The 23,544-nt window shown below is 36.1% G+C and overlaps 2 protein-coding genes, 1 long non-coding RNA gene and 2 pseudogenes across 6 annotated transcripts; 1 reads left to right on the plus strand and 4 right to left on the minus strand.

Annotated features, from left to right (window-relative positions):
- Window positions 1-1,385: 1,385 nt before the first annotated feature.
- LOC109082228 (proteinase-activated receptor 2-like) lies at window positions 1,386-9,116 on the minus strand. Of its 3 annotated transcripts, none has more exons than XM_042748270.1 (3): window positions 8,856-8,885; window positions 8,686-8,757; window positions 1,386-2,985 (listed from the first exon to the last, which is right to left on the minus strand). In XM_042748270.1, exons 1-3 carry the CDS (start codon window positions 8,869-8,871, stop codon window positions 1,919-1,921), a joined length of 1,155 nt encoding a protein of 384 aa, XP_042604204.1. In that variant the 5' UTR covers window positions 8,872-8,885; the 3' UTR covers window positions 1,386-1,918. The 3 variants fall into 3 exon arrangements, with proteins under 3 accessions (XP_042604204.1, XP_042604205.1, XP_018952671.1); XM_019097126.2 differs by lacking the exon at window positions 8,856-8,885 and adding an exon at window positions 8,973-9,116 and having other exon boundaries at window positions 1,387-2,985; XM_042748271.1 differs by lacking the exons at window positions 8,686-8,757; window positions 8,856-8,885 and adding an exon at window positions 8,973-9,108.
- Window positions 9,117-9,173: 57 nt separating this feature from the next.
- LOC122141221 lies at window positions 9,174-10,946 on the minus strand (annotated as a pseudogene).
- A 1,420-nt stretch (window positions 10,947-12,366) lies between these two features.
- Window positions 12,367-14,516, minus strand: LOC109082206 (annotated as a pseudogene).
- A 1,202-nt stretch (window positions 14,517-15,718) lies between these two features.
- LOC109082205 (proteinase-activated receptor 1-like) lies at window positions 15,719-23,231 on the minus strand. 2 transcript variants are annotated; one of them, XM_042748465.1, is made up of 4 exons: window positions 23,045-23,231; window positions 20,647-20,739; window positions 18,032-18,214; window positions 15,719-17,369 (listed from the first exon to the last, which is right to left on the minus strand). In XM_042748465.1, the coding sequence occupies exons 1-4, from the start codon at window positions 23,106-23,108 to the stop codon at window positions 16,276-16,278; spliced, it is 1,434 nt and encodes a 477-aa protein (XP_042604399.1). In that variant the 5' UTR covers window positions 23,109-23,231; the 3' UTR covers window positions 15,719-16,275. The 2 variants fall into 2 exon arrangements, with proteins under 2 accessions (XP_042604399.1, XP_042604400.1); XM_042748466.1 differs by lacking the exon at window positions 20,647-20,739.
- LOC122141330 lies at window positions 16,972-19,474 on the plus strand. The gene is made up of 4 exons (XR_006157713.1): window positions 16,972-17,106; window positions 18,178-18,247; window positions 18,822-19,017; window positions 19,276-19,474. It is a non-coding gene; the product is annotated as an uncharacterized LOC122141330 (long non-coding RNA).
- Window positions 23,232-23,544: the final 313 nt, after the last annotated feature.

Consider the following 23,544-nt stretch of genomic DNA (forward strand, 5'->3'; position numbering starts at 1 on the left):
TAAAAAAAAAACGTGGAGTAAAATTAGACATGTTGTCTTAGCAACTAGAATATGTTTAATCATGATATTGCTTAAACTTAAACTGAAATAAAAGTAAAGCCTTTTGGAAATATTAAAACTTAAAATAAAATCAATAACAACTGAAAAATATAAAAACAAATAGAATCAAAATATGAATAAATACTATAATAGTATATAAATAATAAATACTAAAATAATAATAATAATAATAATAATAATAATAATAATAATAATAGTATACTAAAAGTACATGTACACTATTGTCCTGAGGCTAATTTAAAATAAAAATACACAACCTTTTCGCTAAGGTTGGATAACTGTCTGTATTTTGTCAAAACCAGATCAGATATTTATAAAAACTTTTATCAGATATTTATAAAAACTTTTAAGTCTTTATCCTGAAGGTCCTTTTTTCCATATGTCACCTACTATGATTTCAACAATGCACACAGGCTCTGGTGGGATTTGTAGTTTTGCATAATTTTAAGTAGTTGTTCTTATATTTTCTTTTCAACCACTCTTTTTTTAATCAAAAATATTAAATTGCTACACAAACTTTTATTTTTGACCTATGTAGCCTTTACTGTCTTTTCAGTAAAGAGTAATTTAAAAAAGGACAATGAATTGTAAATGGTGTGTGTGTGTGTGTGTGTGACAAACAAATGCAAATAAATTTTATGATTTGGCTAGTTAAATAAAAAGTTGCCTTGTGGACTTTAGTCATGTTTTACCTGCTGCCTGTCTCATTTAGAAGAGACATCTAAAATTGGTCACTGGTGTGATTCACATAACATTTCACATTATTTTAGAGATATTTGTACATGCATTTATGCAAACAGGAATAAATGCAAAATGGTTTCTGTAACAGGTGCTTAAAATATATTACAGCTTCAGTTATTCAGTCAACTTCTAGTCTGTTTCCACCGAACTCCAGGTCATTCTGAAATATGCTACTAAACCAAACAGACTAAATAATTTTCAGATCTTTACATTTACATTTAGTCATTTAGCAGACGCTTTTATCCAAAGCGACTTACAAATGAGGACAATGGAAGCAATTCAAAATCAACAAAAGAGCAATGATATACAAGTGCTAAAACAAGTCTCAGTTAGCTTAAACGCAGTACACGTAGCAAGGGCTTTTAAATAATATAATAAATAAAAACAGATAGAATAGAGAAAGAATAGAGCAAGCTAGTGTTAGAGGTCTTTTTTTGTTGCTTTTGTTAATTGTATAATAAATGAAAAGAAAAAAGATAGAATACTAAAAGATTAGAAAGCTAGTTAGTTTTTTTTTTTTAAAGAATAGAATTAGAATAATGAGCGCTAAAGTTAGAGGGTCAAATAAAGATGGAAGAGATGTGTTTTAAGCCGATTCTTGAAGATGGCTACAGACTCAGCTGCTCGGGTTGAGTTGGGCAGGTCATTCCACCAAGAGGGAACATTTAATTAAGTTTTTTAATTAGGTCTTTAAACCCAAAATGAAGCAACCTGTATCTAATGATGTAAAGGCAACACAATAATAAAAATTATTCAATATTTCCATGGTGACCATTTCAAACAGATGGCCAATTTGTAGTTCCAAGAAGTGAGAACCTTTGGATGTCCTTTTAAGGTCTTAAGATCTTCAAATATAGATGTAATTCCCATATTTAACAAGATAAACAAACAAACAAAAAAATAATTTATTTGATTATGAAAAAAAGATTTTTAATTGTTGACTCAATTACATGTTAAATGTTGCAAAGTATAAATCAGTGCATGTTTCAGAAACTTGTTCCTCCAGCCCTTACAATATTTAATAATAAAATAACAAAAGCTTATATAGTTTTCAAGAGGTATTGTAGAGCATCAGAGCATAGCACAGATTCGTTAAACAGTTCTCCAGATGCCATTCTTAGTAGGTACTGCTCTGCGTGTTTCCAGACTCTGATGTGTAGGTACTGCTTTTCTTTGAATACTTCAGTGCGCTGAAAGAAACCCGCATCCTTTGGGCGGTGCGTTCGCTGCGGCAAAGAAACGTGTTTCTTATATGTTTTCTGAACTCATCTGAAACAAAATAATATATGAATGGATCGACGCAGCTGTTGAGGCTGGCCAGGCATAGCGTTGTAACATAGAAGCCATAACCGCTGTCTTGTACTCCTATAGAAAGCAGGGAGTAATGCACCATAACCATGATGTTACTCGGGGTGAAACACACTAGGAACATCACCAGCACCGTGACGATGAGGATGACAGCCTTCCTTCGCTTCTGAACGATGTCAGCGTCTGTCATCGAGCTCTTCAGGGCACGCAGCATCTGCACGTAGGCTACTATACATACTATGCAGGGAACTAAGAATCCAACAACTCCCATAATCAGGAAGTAGATAGAAGGGTAGCGTGACTGGCTGGGGCGAGTGACATCATGGCAGGTAACAATATCCATGTTGGTGACCTTCACGGTCTGGTCATAAAGATAAAGAGGCACAGTAATGACCCACACAATCAGCCACACACACGCAGCAACACCAGTTGCCAATCGGTTGTTCCTTTTCTGCTGGGAAAGAGGATGTACTATGGCCCAGTACCTCAGGACACTAATACATGCAATGAAAGCAGTCGAACAATACATGTTCCCATAGAAAAAGGCAACCAAGACTTTGCACAGGGCTTCTCCGTAGATCCAGTTATTCGCGTTAAAATGGTATGCAATCTTTAGGGGAATCCAGATTACGAACAGCAGGTCAGCCAGTGCGAGGTTGGCCATGAAAATGGATGAGGGATTTTTCTTCTTTGTCCTGAAGAGAAACACCCAGATGGCCATTGCGTTGGTTGGCAAGCCCACACTGAACACAATGATGTACACCACTGGGAAGAAGATTTGCGTGAGCTTGCTGTCCAGTACAGCAACAGCAGTGGATGTCACCGACACTCCATACTCAGTTTCAACACCAGTAAAGCCTCTGACCCGGTTAGAACCTATAGACAGATAGAACGACAGAAAATAAGAAGATCGATCAATGACAGACATACAGACAGACTGAAAGACAGAGACCACAAATTTTCATTCGCTGACGACAGTTTGATAATTACCATTAGGGCTGCACAATTCATTGAAATTAAATCGCAAAGACAATAAATTGTGTTTAGGCAGAAGCTGCGATTGTCATGCGTATGTGATCAGCAGTAAATCTCCATCTGAAGGCCAGAGGGTGCTCTCACGCTGAAAACCCAAATATGCCCCGAAGAAGAAATCGAGGAAATGCTGAATAAACAGAAGATTTAACTGCTTTCATTGATTCACCATGACTAATAAACACAACTATAAAATAATAAAGTATATCTATAATGAAATGCTAATCAACATAGCCTTTATCACTGCTTAAAATACAAGGAAATATTGTGTGCCTTAATTATACTGTTTAAGAAGCCACATCATCTCACAGAAGAATTTATTTTAAACACTCGACTGACGTTATGAAGTGAATTTGGAGTTAAAACATGTTATTAAATGTGGTATTTTCATGTGCTCTCAGATGTAGCAGCATTTACTACACAGAGCCATAGTTCACTGAGAACATACGCAAACAGCTTTCATAATCGAGAACGATTTCATGATCCTCCGATTATGAACGCAATATTGCATAGCTTGTCAGAGAACTATGGCTTTGTGTAGTAAATGCTGCTCCACCTGAAAGCAGGTGATGGAGATTTACTGCTAATCACAGAACCAGCTTTACTGACTAAATGCGCATGACAATTGTTATTAATGCAGCCCTAATTACCATTTCATTTCACTAGTTGAGAAATTAGTGGTGAAGGTATGAGATCAGAACCTGGAAGACGCTGCTGGTTCCTTTTAGATTTTCCAGTGGGGTTTTATAATGGGGTTGTTCAATTTATGAGTACAATAAAGCTTGTGGTAAACATTAAATAGACAATGCAGTGTTGTTTTACTCTAAAATGTAAACTGCACACACTCACATTGAAAATGTAATTTTTGAAGCAGTAACATTTATTTTCAAAAACGTATATTTGTAAAAGGTAACTAGATAAGACAGTTTGGATTGTGAATGTGTGCGGTTTACGTTGTAGAACAAAACATCAACGTATTGTCAAGTTATGTTTACCACAGGCTTTATTTTACTCTACTGAAAACCCTATAGGAATTAGTTTTACATATCATATCTGCACCACTATATTTCTTTTCAATGCACTTAATTCACAAACGTTGAATATTAAGATAATATTAATGTTGGCAACAGATACAGAAGAGTAAGTTCACCCAAGACCGGAAGAGTGTATAGACATTTCTCAATACTTGTCTTTCTTTGGACTGAATAAAGTCTATGCTTCACATAGATAGATAGACTGCACTGTTTTTACAGCAAAACTCAGCGACACCCTTATTTTTATTCTTCAAGCTAAAATTTAGCCTGTAAGGTGATTTGATTAAGTGATTAGATGTTAGACTGTTGCCTTGAACATGAGAACATGATGGCATGGCACTTCTCATCCGGTGTGCATTATATCTGAAGTAAGTGGTTTACCACTGGGTTTCGGTTTTCTGAACAAATTCTACTGAAAGTTGAGTCACTGTATAATTTAACCGTAGACATGTTGCTTCATTACAGTTAATCAGATAAAACATACAAGACTGTTTCAAATTTAGCACATTATACACTTTTTTAAAAAGATTTATCCTTGGCATTTTTGCTTTTATTATGACAGGACAGATAATAACTGACAGGAAGCGAAGTGAGAGAGAGATAGGGGGCCGGATCGGGAAAGGTCCCTGAGTCGGGATTTGAACACAGGATGCCCGTATCATTACACTACTGTGCTAGAAATACACGCAGTCACAGTATCGTGAGAAAAATTGGACCACATTTGCCAAATTAAACTTGTTGTTATGTAAATTATCTCTTCTATCTCTATTCAGGACCAGGGCCATCCTTTGGGGGGTGCAACTGGTGCGGTAGCACCGGGCCCCGCGGCAAACAGATCGAGGCATGAACCGCCATTTTAATTTATTCAAATTCTGAATGGATAATATAGCCTAGAAAGGGCACATAGAGCGCTCCCTTTATAACCACTAAAATCTCTCACTCATCTTAGTTCACTGTGATCATACACAGTTCCCTTATAAATTAAAATGAAAGAACATTAGATCGATTGATGACAAATGGTAGATAGACAGACAGACAGATACTGTATAGATAGACAAACAGACAGACAGATTTACTCCACATGCATCACTTCAGTGCTTTAAGGATTCATACTATATATAAATGAATCATTACAAACTAGTGTCTAGTACAGAGATCTTCGTATAGGGCTCGACATAAACACTTGTCCGGGATAAGTGGATTTTGTGAAAGAGAATTTTAGTTGCCCGACTGGATAAGTAACCTGATAATAACAAACAATAACTAGGGCAGCACTGAAACTTTGGCGAGAATGATTCTGATTTTATTACTTTCATTGTAAACGGTGACTAATAACGGATAATGTATTGACAGTTGAGGCTCGTGCAACCTGTTTGACTTAACCGGCCACCTCCCGCTCTCTCTCTGAAGCCAACAAGGAAGTGACTTAAACTGTAATTCGTCAACTGGCCGCTAGAGGCTGGCTGCAAAAGGGAGTCAATCCCATAGACTTCCCATCTTAAAATGCAGACAAAAAACATGTTTACAGTCTGGTTCAAAAAATAATTTTGGTCTATATAGCTAATTTTGTCGTTCATGACAACTGTGAGGGGGTGAATTTTTTTTTTATAACTCATCCATTTTAATTATATTAAGCCTTAAAAGTTCTGCATAATTAAGGATCTGGCAACTTGAGTGACAGGTGGATTGCCGCTGCTGACACTGCCGTCGAGCTAGGTGGGCATGGCTTCAGCAACCAGCTCCTGCCTTTTTTGCCCATTTTCAATTATTCAATTACTTGCAGAGAAATCAAAACTATATGCGCAACAGCACACACAAGAAACAAACGTAAACAAAGATACTGCGGTAGAAAAAAAAAGATAAATATTCTATATAATATAGGCTATACGTTGACTTGCCACCACCTACTGGTGGTTTAATTTAATATTTAAAAGTATCAGTGCATTTTTCCAACATTTCATATTTGTATGTCAAAAAAGTAAAACATTAATCTTATTAGGGCTGTGCAATTAATCGAAAAAAAAAAAGATTCGATTTCGATTTTGGCCTCCAACGATTATGAAAATCCAATAATCGAGATAAAACGATTATTGTGCTTCATTCCCGCCCCTTTTGCAGAGCTGCGCTTTCGTTCCTCCATAAAAGCCCAATTTCCCATGAAAATCAGTAAAATCATGTAACGTGACATTTGCAAAATGGGACGTGCTTGAATTATCGAAGTATATTTATTCATGTTTTTAAAAGCGTGAAATAGAACTTGCGCTGCTCCTCAGGAAGAGATGCGCTCAGAGACACAACAGAACACGGACATGTAAAGTCATCTTTTAGCTCAAGGTGCGCGCCTAATCGGTCACGTACATGCAAAAATGTGTCAAAATGCTGCGCTTGGTGATTTATTCATGTATACTTTCGTCGGTCATGTAATAAATGAATGTAAAGAGTTGAGAATGAAAATACGCGTGTAACAGTAATTTGGATCCGTGCGGCTCTTAAAGTGACAGCGGGCTATGTTTTATTTTACATTTGATTATTAATTTCTGCAGTAGGCTGACCACTACATGAATCTTTTCATATAAACTGCAATAAATACAAAACTAAAGCCAAACTTGAACTGAAATGAGACATTAATAATAAATGGAATAGTGAATAAATGAAATAATCATAGGCTACTGCTTGAGACTTGCATAAAAAAACATTAGAGCACAGTTTGTTTAATTTGTATCTTTTTATTCTATTGTATTTGTTCCTTTGCTTTTTTATTACTGACAGTTTAATTATTTTCAATAATTTTGATGCCTTTTTGTTTGTTTGAAATTCCGCTGGTCTCTAGCAAGTCAAGTCAAGTCTGCTTTATTGCCAATTCTTCCACATGTACAGTACATACATACAGAGAATTAAAATTGCGTTACTCTCAGACCCTTGGTGCATACAGATAACACTAACAGTAGAACATTAAATAAATATAAAATACAAAGTACCAATATACAAATAGGTAATGTAAAAAGAAAGAAAAGTAAAGCAGCAAAAGGCACATGGCAGACAGAGTGCAAACCAGTGAAGTAAACAGTGCAGATATGATTGTAGCAACCTTATTTACAGGAAATACATATTTAATATGTATCACTATCTTTAAATAAATCACTCATATAAAGTTTGTGTCACATGGCCCCCTCATAATCATGTTAAATAATCGTGATTACAATATTGACCAAAATAATCGTGATTATGATTTTTGCCATAATCGAGCAGCCCTAAATCTTAAAACATTATTTATGCATTTGCAATTTTAAGTAAATGAATTTATGGAACCTCTTCATTAAACAGTCATCTAAATGGCACTTTTGGTGCTGATTATGTTTTTATTGTGAGTTGGAATGTTGGAGTTTGTTGACACTGAGTGATTTCATTTGTATAGTAACAACCATATAGTGTCTTATTATTCTAACTTAATGTACTGATCAAATGTAAGAATTTGATGTAAATGGTGACACGTACATTTAATCAGGTTAGGAAAATACTGTCCTTCATAAAGGTAAAAAGTGTAAAAGCAATTAATTTAAGGTAAATATCACAAATATGCTGATTAAAGCAATACCCGATATAGCACTGATGAGATTGTTGCTTCAGAATAAACTACATTTGCGCAAAAAAAAAAAGAAAAAGAAAAAGAAAAGTAACAAGTAACTTTTTTACTAGGACAAGTTTGCCCTTTATACTTATGCAGTGTTTAGCAGTAGAATTTTTATGTAGTGTTAAATTGAAAAGTTGACGATTTTGTATTTTTTTTATTTTTTTGTATTATTATTTAATTTTAACTTTATTTTCTTTAAAATAAATGCAAGCTTCTGTAATGTTGTTTTAATTTCAGGTACATTACTGCTTGCTTTTAATTCACCAAAAGAGCACTACATTTTTAGTCTTTTGAAAGAGACCATGACTAGGACTATAATCTAGCATTCACAAATTAAAATATTTTAAGTATGCCATTTTCCACTGTATGCACAAAATGGAAATGAAATGGGTATGCTAATTAGATTATCTAGCAAGCTTGCTGGCTAACACCTACAAATAAATTACAATAGGTAGCATTGTTTTTGTTGCCTTTGTTGTCTGACTATTTTAGGCATTCCATGTTTCTCATATTTCTTTTTGTTGTAATAAGTACTTGTCACTCTAGGCATAGTTGTGGTTTGCATTTGTCTGTTTGGGCGTATAGCTCATGTCTGGTCTCTTCGATATTTTAACAGATTCAATCAGAAAATACCTACAAATAAAATAGTTTTTTTTCTTTTGCACTTTTTTGTTAATTTCTAAATTTCATTTTTGTGTTATTCTTCAGGTGACTGTAAGTCACGTGTTTATTATCACAATTTATTTACTAGTTACTTATGTTTATATGTATAAACATCTAGAAATCAAATTTTATAAACATTTATAATCAAATAAACGAGTTTCATATATGGAGTGTAGACACTTCTCTTTAAAAATAAACAAGAAAACAAATTCTTACTTTGACTGGACAGGTTGACGCTGATTAAGGTAAGCAAAGCGTAAATCCAGATCAATCGGTGCGCCATTATTCCTGCGAAATTAACGGGAACGACTGTGTTTATTGAAGTGGACTGTTTCCGTCATGAATATAAACAAAATCAGCTCTTTATACTCAGGTGAGGAACTCACCGTCCATCAAAGACATGTGACTTTAACATTACCTGGGTCACGGTAACACATTTACATTTTATGTAGACAGTTTATGTATATTACCTCAGTTATAACAAACACACAACGTAAACATACCTGACATATGTCAGAAAAGTGCGCTGTTTAGTCACTCTTCATTTTTCTTAGCTAACGGCACTAGGTGCCATAGGAAGCGTTCACGCCTCTTATTTTTTTATGAAGATATCACTCCGCTTTGACGCGTGTTCCGCACCAGAGTGCGATACAGTTAAAAAGAATATCCATCCGCGATGTCAGCTGTAAAACACGACCAGTCACTCAGCTTGTCATCTCACTCAGCGGGGAAGCTACACAGAAAGATGACAATTCCAGCGAATTTGTGATTTGGTTACCAGATCAAGACTGCATTAAAGGCATATAGTCTGCTGGTTATGGTGCTTGGTTAGACACTGTTTTTATACAGTCTATGGTTAGACATAGCTTAGAAAAAACACCGCCACCTAAAGGACTGCTTTATCACAGCTTTTGTGTGTGCTTCTATCACAGCTGCTGTGTGTAAAATAAGTGGTAGGCTAAATATTGTGTACATTGTTTTAATAGATCTGTAAAGCAAATTACAGCGTTAAAATAATAAAGTTAAAATGATCGAATTAAAAATAATCACATTAAAATAATAGACTACGTTAAACAACGGATTTGTCCACCATAAACTGTACGGTTTATTTACGTTGGGTAGACATATGGATAAACATCGCCACCTAGAGGATTGTTTTTAATAGATCTTTTTACAAATAAAGTATTAGAACAATGACTGCGTATTCTCCATTTGTCTAACACAGTAGTATAGTTACAATCTCTGTTTCACATGCACGTTCACTTATTAGAGAGTAGATGAATAAATAATCATTTCTGCAGACTAAGTACTAACTAATGTAACCCCTTAAGGCAGAGCAAGCTGCATTTAATAAAAGTGTCTACCGAATGCAATGAATTTAAAGTGATATCTGCTTTTTATTTAGGCCATTTATTTATTTTACTCTCTTTGCCTTGGATCTGCTGTCTGTACTAAGACAAGCCGTAGTAGTACAGCAGAGGGTCCAGAAAAACACTTGAGCTCTCCAAACACACAGCCAACAGGAAAGCCAAATAGGTATCCAACCCATTGCTTCCCATGGCTATACAAACACAGTGGTACAACAGGAAGCCATTGGATGGTGCAAAGCACACCACAAAGCTTTGCACAGCAGTAGCCATAATCGCTGCTCTCTTTCGGTTATCTGAGGAAGATGTTGATGATGTTGCTGAGTGATCATGTTTAGCATGCTCCTCCAGGTCAGAGAGGCGATCGGAAACACCACGGCCAGCAGCCTGTCCACACTCATGTACATCATCAGCAGTATGGAACAGTACATGTAGCAGTAGTAAGCTGCACTGAGCACACGACACGCCGCCTCACCAAACACCCAATCTGAAGCGTTCAGCTGGTAGTGGATCTTCAGAGGCAGCAGCAGGGTGAAGAGCAGGTCCACACACGCCAGGTGAGACATGTAGATCACAGCTGGTTTCTTCTCTCGAATCATACAGGTGAACATCACTATCGCCAAACCATTTAGGGGTACACTAAGGAGGACGATGAAGATGTAGATCGAGGGCATGACACGTGTGACCAGCAAGCCTTTAAAGAGGAAAACGATCTCATGCGGGATAACCAGCAGCCCAGAGGATGGTATAATTTGGTTATTGCAATTCACTGCACTATTATTTCTTTTAAACATTGTTACAAACGTCTGATTTGCCTGGTTAAGAAAGCCTGATGGAGAAAGCCTCATGAGGCAAGAATCTGTAACAAAACATAACACAGTCAGTCCTTTAATTTACTGGCTTACGTGTAAAACAAAACCCATCTGACAATAGATCTCACTTACTGTAACAACTACAGATCACCAGACTTATAGATACCTGTTGCACTCTTTTACTTAATAAGCTATTTAAACTCATTTTCAGCACTTCAGGAAGTCGCAACTGAAAATCATGTCACTCGTGAGATCACTAATGTACTTACCATTGAATGTATGATCTGTAAATGAAGTAAAGTCCACCATGATTTCTGATTAATTGTCAGTTTTAAGTATTTTACAACTCGAAATCATCAAACTTTAGAATTGGTAGAAGGTAAGATATGGCCATACAGTGTTGTGCTGAAGAAAGTGAACGCTAATGTGCGAAGATTGAAGGATGCGGTTTAATGTGGTGACATCACTGAAGCCTTCAGTTAGTGAGATGAGAAGAGAAAACAGATGTTGATCGGTTTGGGTGTGGCGCGCTACCACTATTTCAATACATTTTCTGCTCTGCGAAACATCCCCTCACCTATTAAAGCCTATTGTCAGTTAATTCATTCTAAAGGTCTTTGTATTAAAAGGATGAACAATATAGTTTGTTTTCATTTATGAGTTTGTTTAATTTCCAAGAAAGATGGTGAAAATTTACTCAGTTTGTGTGTTTGTGAGGGTATTGTCTTTTCAGCCCTGTACAAGAATGGAGTGGAACACATTGTATTATACTACAGGTAGTTCTGCAAAACATATTATACACAGCACAAGGAGAACTTAATGGACATACTGTAAACGATAGCACTTTTGTTAACAATACACACTGAAAACAATAAATAGATAAATACATTACTCAATGCATTTCAGGGTCTTGTGGTCTGAAGCATTGCACTCTTCTAACCATACATTGATGCATGTGGTTAGGACACAAATCTCCACAGAATGTATAAGAGCTCAAGTGGTGTTGCCTGTAATGAGCAGATCTAGAAATTAGAGGCTAATGACTGTTTCTTTTAGAAGCCATTGATGTGTAGTGGGAAACTGTCATTCTAGAACATCCTGAAGTGATGTGCACGTTCATAGTGTCTGCATGTGTGCCAATACCAGCAGCAAGAAATAAGTCAGTTTCAATCAAAGGTTTACAAATAATATTACTATTAATATTCCAAAGTAAAAAAAAAAAAAAGAGAGAATACATAAAAATAGCCTGTCATGCTTTGACTGTGACACTGAGAACTAACTGTTTGGTGAAGATATAAAAGTGGGATGAGGAACATGTGCCAGGACTCAAACTCATGTAGAAACAGGATGAACTTTTACAGCTTTATTATAATTAATGATGAAAGAATAAATGATAAGACAAGAGTACAATCAATCAGCTACACAGCTACAGTCAAATGCTATTACAGGTTTGATTACTTATTATTTTATTAATTAGGATAAATAATATGTTATGCATTATGAAAAACATTCTCCAAGACCTTCTCTGACACAATACAATAGCTACATATTGTTAATAGTGTGCATACAGAGACAATGAACACTTACACTTTATTCCATGTTGGTTACAACAGGCAGATAGTGACATTGTGTCGAACTTGTTAAGCAAACAAAGAATACAGCTCAGAATATGACTAGTTGTTGTTTTAAGAGAGAGATATACTTTTCATTTTTATTTTTTATTGTGCAGCTGTAGTGCAGTGAAAGGTTTTTGTATCTGACTGCGTTTTTGCCCTCTTTTTTGCTTTATTGCACCAAAACACAGAGCGGATTTGCTTTCTGCATTGAGACGAGCCGTAGTAGTACAGCAGAGGATCCAGGAAAACACTTCCACTTCCCAAACATACAGCCATCAGGTAAGCCACATATGATGAATCTCCCTCGCGGCGGCCTCCATTAGCTAAATTAACATAGTGGTACAACAGGATGCCATTGGTTGGAGCAAAGCACACCACAAACTCAAACAGCACAGCAACAGCCATAATCACAGCTCTCCTTCGGTTGTCTAAAGATGAAGTTGATAAGCGATCAGATTTTGCACTTAGTGCATATATGAGGGTGGAGTAGCTCACAAAGGTGATGACCAGAGGCAAGAAGAAGTAGAGGCAGGAAAGAATGGAGAACAAATACACATAAAACACTACTGTAGGGTCATTTCCACGTAGTACATCATGGCAGGTGATGCCCACATCGTTTATCTTGAATGTTTGCGTTATGGAGAGAAGTGGCACTGTACCAGCGAGCGCCAGCAGCCAGACCAGCACACACACACATGTGGCTTTCCTTGTGCTCCTCCAGGTCAGAGAGGCAATGGGAAACACCACAGCCAGCAGCCTGTCCACACTCATGCACATCATCAGCAGTATGGAGGATTACTTTTTGAGGTAGTAAGTTAAGCTGAACACACGACACACCACCTCACCAAACACCCAATCTGAAGCGTTCAGCTGGTAGTGGATCTTCAGAGGCAGCAGCAGGGTGAAGAGCAGGTCCACACACGCCAGGTGAGACATGTAGATCACAGCTGGTTTCTTCTCTCGAATCATACAGGTGAACGCTATGAAGGCCAAAGTGTTAAGGGGCAAACTAATGAGGATGATGATGATGTAGAATGAGGGCATGACGCGTGTGAACAGCAGGCCTTTGAGGAAGAGAACAGACTCTTCTAAGATGTTTAATGTGTCAGAGATTTGTGCAGTTTTGTGATTATATAATGCTGTATCTGGAGTACTGCTCTTATATGATGGTTGAGACTCCTCATTACTGCCTAAAATCACACCAGTGTCATGTACTGAGTGTTCAGGAGCTGTAACCAACACCAAACATCATTAGTGATGTTCACATACTACTACCAGACAAAAATAAAATCAGCTTTAGCACATGAACAGCTACATATGTTGAATGAAAGGACATAACCAACATCAGAGTGTCTCTATATTTTGAAGTGGCAATTTCATATGAATTAACACAATGTGAACTGCATGAAAAAATACTACTGTTAAAAAAACTTAAGGATGAAAACACATGAATGAGACCATACGAATTCATACAAATGTAAAATAGTTATGAACTGTCATTAGAATTGCCATACAGTGTGTTGCATATTACTCTTACCTTCTGAAGAATGGTTCAGAGTAATTCTTATATTGTTGTAAGTTTCAGGAAGCAGAACAAAGTCAGAATCTGTAATCAACACAAAAGACAGTTAAAACCCTCATAATACCATCAGACAATAATTTTAAGAACTTGGACACATTTGCAAAAAAGACTTCGATGGACATTATTTATTGTAAAGGAATTTGTGTTCAAGCAAACTTCCTTCAATGCCAACAAAATCCATCAAGCCAAGAAAAAAAGTTGTCTCATAATATGAAAAATTACAATGTATACGTTTATAACATTTCTATCACCCAACTGTATTATATACAGCACGGTGTTGTTATTGCTAACTAACACTAAAATTAAAACTATTAAAAATGTTTTTCAATATTGAAATAAAGCTGAAATAAAATATAAATATTAGATGAAAAACTAACGACTAGCTGAAAATTAATTTGAAGTACTACAATGACTTAAATGGAATGAAAAATAAATTATAGCAACATAAAAACTAAACCCAATAAAAAGCACCATAATTACTACAAATTAAAATTAATACTGAAATTATTATTACATTCTATAATAGTATATAAATAATTCTAAATTAACACGTCACTTCAGCAAGACATAACTGACAAAATCTTACTAAAAAGTACTAAAAGTACTTACCATTGCTTGCAGTGCATGTGTCCAGAACTATAATTAAAAGCAAGATCGTTTTCACTCCCATGATTTCTGATCAGCTGGCAATTTCTAACTCTATTAAATGTACATTATAGAACAGCTTAAAATGGTAAGATCTGTAAACCCTAGATGGAGGCACAGCTGCTCAGTGTTGTGCTTGATTTCTGAGTGTGAAAATGATGATATCACTGGAAACTTCAACCTCAATCTAAAGAAATTATTAGGAGATAAATTATAAATGATTATGGATGCTTGGGTGTGACTCCTGAAAGACTCTATGAAGGTCCCCTTTATTCATCCGGATGTTGCATCTCCATGAAGAAAGGGTGCAAAATTGCTCAGTCTGTGTGTTTATCAGAGTATTGTATTTTCAGATATATTAATTAAGTTGATTGTTTTACACTGTTTTAACATGGGTTTGCATAAAGATGTAACACAAAACCATTCCAAACTGAAGTTAGAATCCACCATGGCAGTGCTCATTGGTTACTCAGGAAAAGGTGGAGAGGACTGCTTTATTGCAGTCTCTGTGCAAATGTAGAATGAAGTCAATCGCTGATCAAATGGCTTCAGTCAAATGGAATAACAGGTTTTATTTATTAGGTTTTATTTATTATTAATGTTTTTTGTTACATAAAGTGTAATGGATGACATGCAATAATGTCTATAATTACAGTATATGTAAATAATATGCATTATAAACAGTATAATCCAACAACCTTCATTGACACAACACAATAGCTACATAAAAGTGTGCATACAGAGACAATGAACGCAAACACTTTAGGAAGTGGGACCTTTTTTTTCACTTAAAGCATAGATAAAATGGTGAAGTAAATTCTCGAATAATCTGTTTGCAAATATTATTTTAAAATATGCACACATGCACTTAGATGCAAAATGTTTCTTGTAACATTCAGTTAGAAATTAGTCTACATGAATCATGTAGGGATACTGTCAATTCAGTTAAAAACAGCCATATTTGTGAAAAAAGTTGAGCAGTTTACATTGCTAGATATTACTGTTGATCATGTTTCAAGGGTTAGTTCACCCAAAAATAAAAATTCTGTCATTAATTACTCACCCTCATGTCAATCCAAACCCGTAAGACCTTTGTTCATCTTCGGAACACATATTAAGATATTTTTGATAAAATCCTAGAGCTTTCTGACCCTGCATAGACAGCAAGGGGCCTACCACTATCAAGGCACAGAAACATAATAAAGATGCTTTTAAAATGGTCCATGTGACATCAGTGGTTCAACTGTAATTTTACAAACAAAAATAACAAGTAAACAAAAATAACGTCTTCGAAAGGACTTTAAAATGTTCATCCAATCATATCCCTCGGTAAGTAAATATTACACTAGATTCACTGCATTTTTGTTGACTGTTCTAATGTATGATATTTATGAAATGAGAATTTACATTTAATTTTTAACTCTTTTGTCCTCACATTTATACAGTACATATTTTAAGTACAGCAGATTATAAACGGGGAAATTACACTTATCAGCATTGCTACAGAACGCACATTGCAACAAAAATCATGACTGATTGCCATGCTAATTTTACAGGCACCTTCATTTTTGAGATACAAACTAAATGCATTTCAATTGTTGTGTTAAAAATACAATGTTTTCAAGCTTTAGGTGTGCAACATGATTGTATACATGCTATATGCTATTTATATCTATGTACATGCAAAGACCAACATTAAAAACAAACATCATTCCAGTAATTTTAAACTACCACAGACTATGAATTTATAAATGTATCTTTAGTACAAAACAATAACCATCATTTCACACCTTAATGTGAGACTGGGTGTACTCGTAGCTCAGGTTAGAGGATTTTGTTTGACTGTTTGTGTTTGATGGTGTGGTTGAGCTTTTTGTCTTCCTCCACCAGATCAGAGAGCTGATCTGCTGTCTGCATTGAGACGAGCCATAGTAATATAACAGAGGGTCCAAAAAAACACTTGCGCTCCCCAAACACACAGCCATCAGATAGTATTTCCCCTCCTCACTGCTGCCTCCAGTGGCTAAACGAACACAGTGGTACAACAAGATGCCATTTGTTGGTGCAAAGCACATTACAAACTCCATCAGCACAGCTATAGCCATAATCACAGCTCTACTTCGCTTGTTTGTGTATGATGTTGCCAAGTGATCATTCTTTGTAGTGAGCACATATATGATGGTAGAGTAACTCACTATGGTGATGATCAGAGGCAAGAGAAAGTAGAGGCAGGAGAGGATGGAGAACAGGTATGCATACACCTGTGTGTGATACAGCACATCATGGCAGGTGATGCCCACATAGTTTATCTTGAATGTTTGTGTTATGGAGAGAAGTGGCACTGTACCAGCGAGCGCCAGCAGCCAGACCAGCACACACACACATGTGGCTTTCCTTGTGCTCCTCCAGGTCAGAGAGGCAATGGGAAACACCACAGCCAGCAGCCTGTCCACACTCATGCACATCATCAGCAGTATGGAGCAGTACATGTAGCAGTAGTAAGCTGCACTGAGCACACGACACACCGCCTCACCAAACACCCAATCTGAAGCGTTCAGCTGGTAGTGGATCTTCAGAGGCAGCAGCAGGGTGAAGAGCAGGTCCACACACGCCAGGTGAGACATGTAGATCATTGCTGGTTTCTTCTCTCGAATCAAACAGGTGAACGCTATGAAGGCCAAAGTGTTAAGGGGCAAACTAATGAGGATGATGATGATGTAGAAGGAGGGCATGATGCGTGTGACAAGCAGGCCTTTGAGGAAGTCGACAGACTTTTCTGAAATGTTGTATGTGTGCTGTGTAGTCTTGTTGCAATCCACCACATTCAGATCCGTGCTGTTACATGGCTGGTCTTCAAGAATATGGATAATGATTGGATCTGTAAACAAACATGCAAAAATAAACAAACAAATAAATAAAAACAACAACATTAACACTTCTCAACACTACCAGATAAATATACGTGAACAGAAGGCTTTTCATACTTGAAATAGTTAACACGTAGTCAATCTAAACCCCAGGTGTTAGTGTCATTGAATGGATGGTCAATGAAATAATTAATCCTCATATTATATAATGTCGATTGTACTACCAAGTTTTTCTGAATAGATATTTTGCACTTTAAAGGTAAGAACACTGTACAAGTTTTACACCACAAAATCAATGCTAACTCCACTCTGGGCAAAGTTTTATGTTTTATGTTTACTTTTATGTTATACTGCAAGTGTGAAATGTTATTTTACCCAGAGTTAAAAGCAGCTGGGTTTAGGCAAAGACTATAGGATACCCAAGACGTGTCACTTGTATAGTTTTGAATGGAGAAAACTGCAATGCTCAATATGGTCGCTACATTTCATATACAGTAAAAATACTGAATCAGAACCTATGTTTTCTTTGTGACTTCTGTGATTCCAGAATATTTAAAATATCCTCAAATCCTCTTAATACTCAAAAACTGGCCAGTCATTTACTGTAGAATATGCATAGCACTTCCTTTTAGAGGAAAAAAACAAATTGCTTCTGGATGTCTGGAAACTTTACCTGAAAACACTCGTATGGAATCGATAATGAATGGGAATATGGAAAAGTTTTTGGAATAATGTAGAGGATAGCCTCCAACATAGTCTCTGGAATAATTTCCATACAGCTTCCCATCCGAAAAGGAATCATTTTCTATTGTCTCATAGGTCTCTGTCATAACAGAGAAGTTGCGTCCAGATCCAGCTGTAACAAAACAAACAAAACGTTAAAGGCAAGGTAAGAAGATTTGGTTCAAAAACATTTTGGTTATGCTGGTTGAAAATCTCTTCACATCCCGATAGCAATCACTAAGTTAAGTGCTATAAATGTATTTATATCATCTGTGGAAGGCGTAGGATCATAAAAAGTTCTTTGTACTGTGATGCTTTCTCACTGATGAGTGAGACGTGAGGTAATCTGAAGCCCCTTTCACACTGCAATTCCAGAAAATACACGGGTAATGCGACCCAGCAATTGTTCCCGGTTTGCTAGATTTTGCCCCTTTCAAACAGCCAGTGATTTCCCGGAATATGTGCGTGCGTTCACACACAACTCGTAAAGGTCCCAAAATGACATGTGACATCAGGATGCGACGTGTCGAAAATGCTAGGCACGTTAACTTTCACTTAGGCTGGCGAACAATCTCAGCTTCAGCGCGGATAGTGAGGAGCTAACTGATCTCTGCTTCATTACAGTTTGCACATAGTTTTCTTTTTGTTGTGAACGTTGATTTGCCTTCAAAACACCTGGTAAAAGAGTCATCACTACAACACACCCTTTACGGCATTGGTTCTGGCTTTTGTTCACACAGAGCTCGATCCGGGACTAAACCCAATCAATGTTACTAGGTCCCCAACCCGGGTTCGATCCTGGAATCAGTACCGGGACGTGTTTGCATTCACAAAGAAGGCGATCCGGCAATTTTATGGGACCAACATGCAGAGTGAAAGGGGCATGACAGTGTTGCATTCACTCCTCCACCAATGCCATTTCTAATCATGTCGCAGGTTAGTCTCTGGTCTGCCTGAATGTGTTTGTGTGTTTTGGGGGAGGTGTGTCTTTGTAGAGAGATTATGCAGGGAGGGTGGGGATCTTGCTTTAAAAGCTAACTTGCTATTGCTAGCCTTTCCGAAATCCCCTACACTACTTTTAAGTTTTGATGGCATTACCAGACAAACAGAGTCGACTGTGACACGTTTGCTACAATGAATGAATGAATGTGGGATTTATAAAGTGCTTTATTGTGTATTGCTGTACACCCAAAGTACTTCACAGAGGGAATCTCTCCTCAACCACCACCCGTGTGCAGCATCCACCTGGATGATGTGACAGCAGGCAGAGTACAATGGCGCCAGTGTGCTCACCACACACCAGCTACAGGTGGAGAGGAGAGAGAGTGATAGAGCTAATTCAGTGACACATTCAGTGGCCATGATTGACAATGGCCAGTGGAGGGATTTTGGACAGGACACCGTAGATACACCCCTACTCTTAACGAGAAGTGCCATGGGATTTTTAATGACCATAGAGAGTCAGGAACTCGGTTTAAGAGGCCTTGCAGAAACACAAGGCCATCTACTGTAAATAGTACTGTTGGAGTAAGTAAACTTATGTTTTACACTTGTGAATTGATTGCATGCAATGACATACTTGCCAAAATGTTTAAGAATGGTTGTGCTCTGTGTTTATCATCAACTGCTTAGAACAGTCAGAATTTATCAAATGTGAAGAAAATATACCAACAGGATTAATTTATTACAGCTTCTGTGCGTCATGTTAAAAATAGACCTAATAATAATAATAATAATAATAATAATAATAATAATAATAATTATATCCTGTTATTATTATAATTAGCATGTAGCCAATTCCTAATTTCCCTGTTTTCCCATGTTCCTTGTTTTTCCTTGGACTGTCTATCTGTTTTTTTTATTGCTTGCTGCCTGCCCTGACCATAGCCTGTTGTTTGGATTACTGTACTCTGTTGCCTTGCCTGTGCCATTGACATGGTTTTTGCTGGTGTTTTGACCCTGAATGTTGTTACTACACTCTTAATAAAGCCTTGCATTTGGATCCTCCAACTCCATTGTGATGCCTCCCACTGTTACATTAACAAATGTGGAAGTGAAACGTTATCTAAAGATTGCAAAATACATGTATAACTAGACAACTGATACATGTCCCTTCTGCTTTGAATCAGATAAACACAACAAACAGTGGTATTTTAACAACTGATGTAAGATGTAAACTTAGAACTTACTCACCTAAACTTACCATTGTGTGGTTAAAAAACACAAGATTTGTATTCACCTTCATATTTTAATGAAACCTGAGAGGTTTCTGTCCATCCATTGAAAGTCTACACAACCAGCACTTGGGAGATTCAAAAATGCTTCGTAAAATGAATCCATAGGATTTGAACCATTTAATCTGGTTGAATTAATTCTTGTGAAGAGATACGTTTTCTGGCTTTATATGATGAACACATTCATTTTGTGTTAATAATTTAGGTGTGGACATTCATTGAAGGGAGCGAAACTTCTCAGGTTACAATATAATTTTTTAACTTTGTGTTTTCCAAGTCTTTTGGGTTTGGAACAACATGACAGCAAAATTGCGGTAAACCCCACCTCTACCTGGTAAGCCTGAACTGAGCTCATCAGACGTCTGGGTTGAAGACTTGTCATCAACTTGCTCATTAGTCTGTTCAAAGCTGTTTACAGAGCTCTCTGCAACCAAACAGGCCAAAAAACCATCAGTGAAAACACACAAGCTACTTAAGGGAATTGGATTCCATTTACAATGTTGAGCTAAATCACTTCCTGTGAGCACTATTATCAGCCCATCTCTTAGCAGTCGGTTCAGTGGCCCTTAGCTCTGGGCCCATGTGTAAAAAACATGTGTATGGGCCCCTCCAAACATTATAGGTTGATGTGGGCTCCAGTGCTCCTTATTGTTGACTTTTCTGAGGCAAATAATATTACATGACTATTCACAAGCTGGTTTATTGATGGAATAAATGCTTAGAAATAATATTTGACGTTCTTTATTTGTAGCACACCAGCCAGCCAATAATCGCAAGCATGTTTTTTTTTTTTTTTACTTTTAATTTAGGGCATGATGCGTTATACTGTAGGGCATGTCACTTTTAATATAACACAAATCAATTAAATTCTGTAAATTTTGTCATGAAACACAAACAATAAATGTGTTTTTCCACTCTTTAATGTAGTGTGAGATCACTGTATTCACTTCAGTTCAGGTGGCATGTGAATCATTCATCTTTTTTCTCTTTTCTACAGCACAAAATAAACATGAATGAATATCAGAAGACATGTATAAAAAAATCAGAACAACTTAATAAAAATGAATGCTTCATGTAGGCTAATTGATCAATCAGTGTCAATAAAACAGCTTGTGAATAGTCAAAACAGACAAACAGTATTACCTCAGAAACACCAACAATATAACTGTGCCAGCATTGTTTTATTATTTTCATAAATCAGCCAGGAGTAGGATGAATTTTCATATTAATTCATTTAATTCATGCAATATAAAAACTTACAATTTTGACTTTATTCAAAAATTATCATGGCACTAAATGCTGCCATATTTACTAAATTACTTAATGCAAACACAATCTTGGAATAACGGACCAAGATTCAAAAAGACAGAAAGAAAGAAAAAAACTACTCACTACTCACATTTGTGTTGCAATTTATTTAATTAAATTTAATTCTCTGGGCCTTTCTTATGGCTTATTCATTACAATGTCCTTGGTGTTTAATTTAAGGCTTTTTGTATTCTCAATGGAAAGAATGGCTAATTTTGATAGTCTTTTGATAAAATATAATTAAAATGAAAGAAAGAGAATTAAAATGGTGCGGTTGTCGCTGAAGCGAAATATGATACAGTCTTTTCAAGTTCAACTAGCTAGCTACCAAACAATGCAGTGTGGCAATGCAGTGTTTGCACATAGGTTTATGCTGCAGTTCTACAGAAGTCCTTTGGGAATTTACTGGCTCTTATGTAGGTATAGTTCTTTTTGGTTATATTAAATGGGCAGTCTTTGGTTGGTTAATTTTATGCAGATTGTTTAAGATTTTGAAGAAAAACAGAAAACAAACTCTTAAGACATGCAGGCTTACAAAGCATTCCCTAAGAGTCCAGTGCTCACAGGAAATTACCATATGATGTTACTTAAATGCAATGAAGGCTCTATATGTAAAATATAAAGTCAGAAAGTGAAATTACAGCAACACTTTAAATTAATTTATCAGTGTGTTGTAAATAATTCATATAAACTTCAAGCATACATAAAAGTTAAAATAGCATGCAGTATTTGTCAATGGTGGGACATTCAAATTGATAATTCACCAAATTGATAATTCACCCAAAAATATCTTCAGTATCTTAATATTCTTAATATTTTTAAGAATATTGGTAATAAAACAGGTGTGGCTAGCACCAAATATCTTATTTTATTTTTCAGAGAATAAAGAAAGTCATACATGTTTGGAACAACAATAAGGGTGAGTAAATTATGAAAATAAATTTTATATTTTGGTAAACTATCTTTTAAGTGCAGTTTAACCTTGTTGTTCCAAGACATACATCACCTCACTGAATTAAAATGTCTATTTAAATTTGTTGCTGACACTTGTTTTTGTAGAACCACACACATAAACCTGTGTACATAAATGTGTACAAAATATTACTATGATGTTTGTACCATAGTAATATGGTATTTTAAGTTAAAATGGTAATTTGAGTACTACAAAAATACTATAGTAAATGCAAATTAAGGCAGTTTAAAGTAAAAAAAAATACTGTAGTAAATAAAAATGATACCATAGTATATGAAAAAGAAACCAATTTAAAGTAAAAAAGATTCTTTCTTTAAGCTATCACACAATTTAAACCAGCAATACACAAAACAAGCTTCCTTACACACATAAAGTCAAGGTTTCTTCAAAACACAATCAATAGACTGTGATTAAAAGTCAAACTTCTGTCATGCACTGCTGTACTTACCGTTAAAGGTGGCCGTGCATGCATGCAGAAGGATAATGGAAAACAAGATAGTTTTGACCCCCATGAGTACCGATCAGAGGTCACGTCCTAACTATACAAATCTCTACAGACAGTGCTTCTTCACTCTCTGAGTGCTCAGTGTTCAGTGAGGAGAGGCTTGAAATGTATATCCTGTGACATCACTGGGTATCCCCCATTCCTATTCATTGCTACAACCTGCAGAGTGAATGAGAAATCAAGCCGTAATTAACAGACATCACAACTCTGAATGAGACTTAAATGAATGATGGTTTATTTGGGCTTTTTCCCTAAAGCTCCAACATGATTTCATTATATAATGCCTTGATGTGCCCAAAGACCTGCCTTTAGTATTCAGTGTTTGCGGTTTATTTGGCTGCCAGGAGAACTCTGTCATTTTTGTAATTTATATCATCACAAGTATTTAGAATTTAATTTTTAATTCAGTTTTGTTGTTCATTAGTCCATTATTACTCCTTAAT

This window comes from Cyprinus carpio, chromosome B21, assembly GCF_018340385.1.
Source record: "Cyprinus carpio isolate SPL01 chromosome B21, ASM1834038v1, whole genome shotgun sequence".
NCBI classification, from domain to species: Eukaryota; Metazoa; Chordata; class Actinopteri; order Cypriniformes; family Cyprinidae; genus Cyprinus; species Cyprinus carpio.

What these genes read in the sequence shown, in the direction of transcription:
- LOC109082228 (XM_042748270.1), bottom strand. An exon ending in CGTCAACCTGTCCAGTCAAA is followed by an intron (nt 2,986 to 8,685) that starts GTAAGAATTTGT and finishes ATCTGTCTATAG; the next exon opens with GTTCTAACCGGGTCAGAGGC.
- LOC109082205 (XM_042748465.1), bottom strand. Translation starts at nt 23,108, where the DNA reads ATGGGGGTCAAAACTATCTTGTTTTCCATTATCCTTCTGCATGCATGC. An exon ending in ATGCACGGCCACCTTTAACG is followed by an intron (nt 20,740 to 23,044) that starts GTAAGTACAGCA and finishes GTTTGGTTGCAG; the next exon opens with AGAGCTCTGTAAACAGCTTT. An exon ending in GCTCAGTTCAGGCTTACCAG is followed by an intron (nt 18,215 to 20,646) that starts GTAGAGGTGGGG and finishes GTTTTGTTACAG; the next exon opens with CTGGATCTGGACGCAACTTC.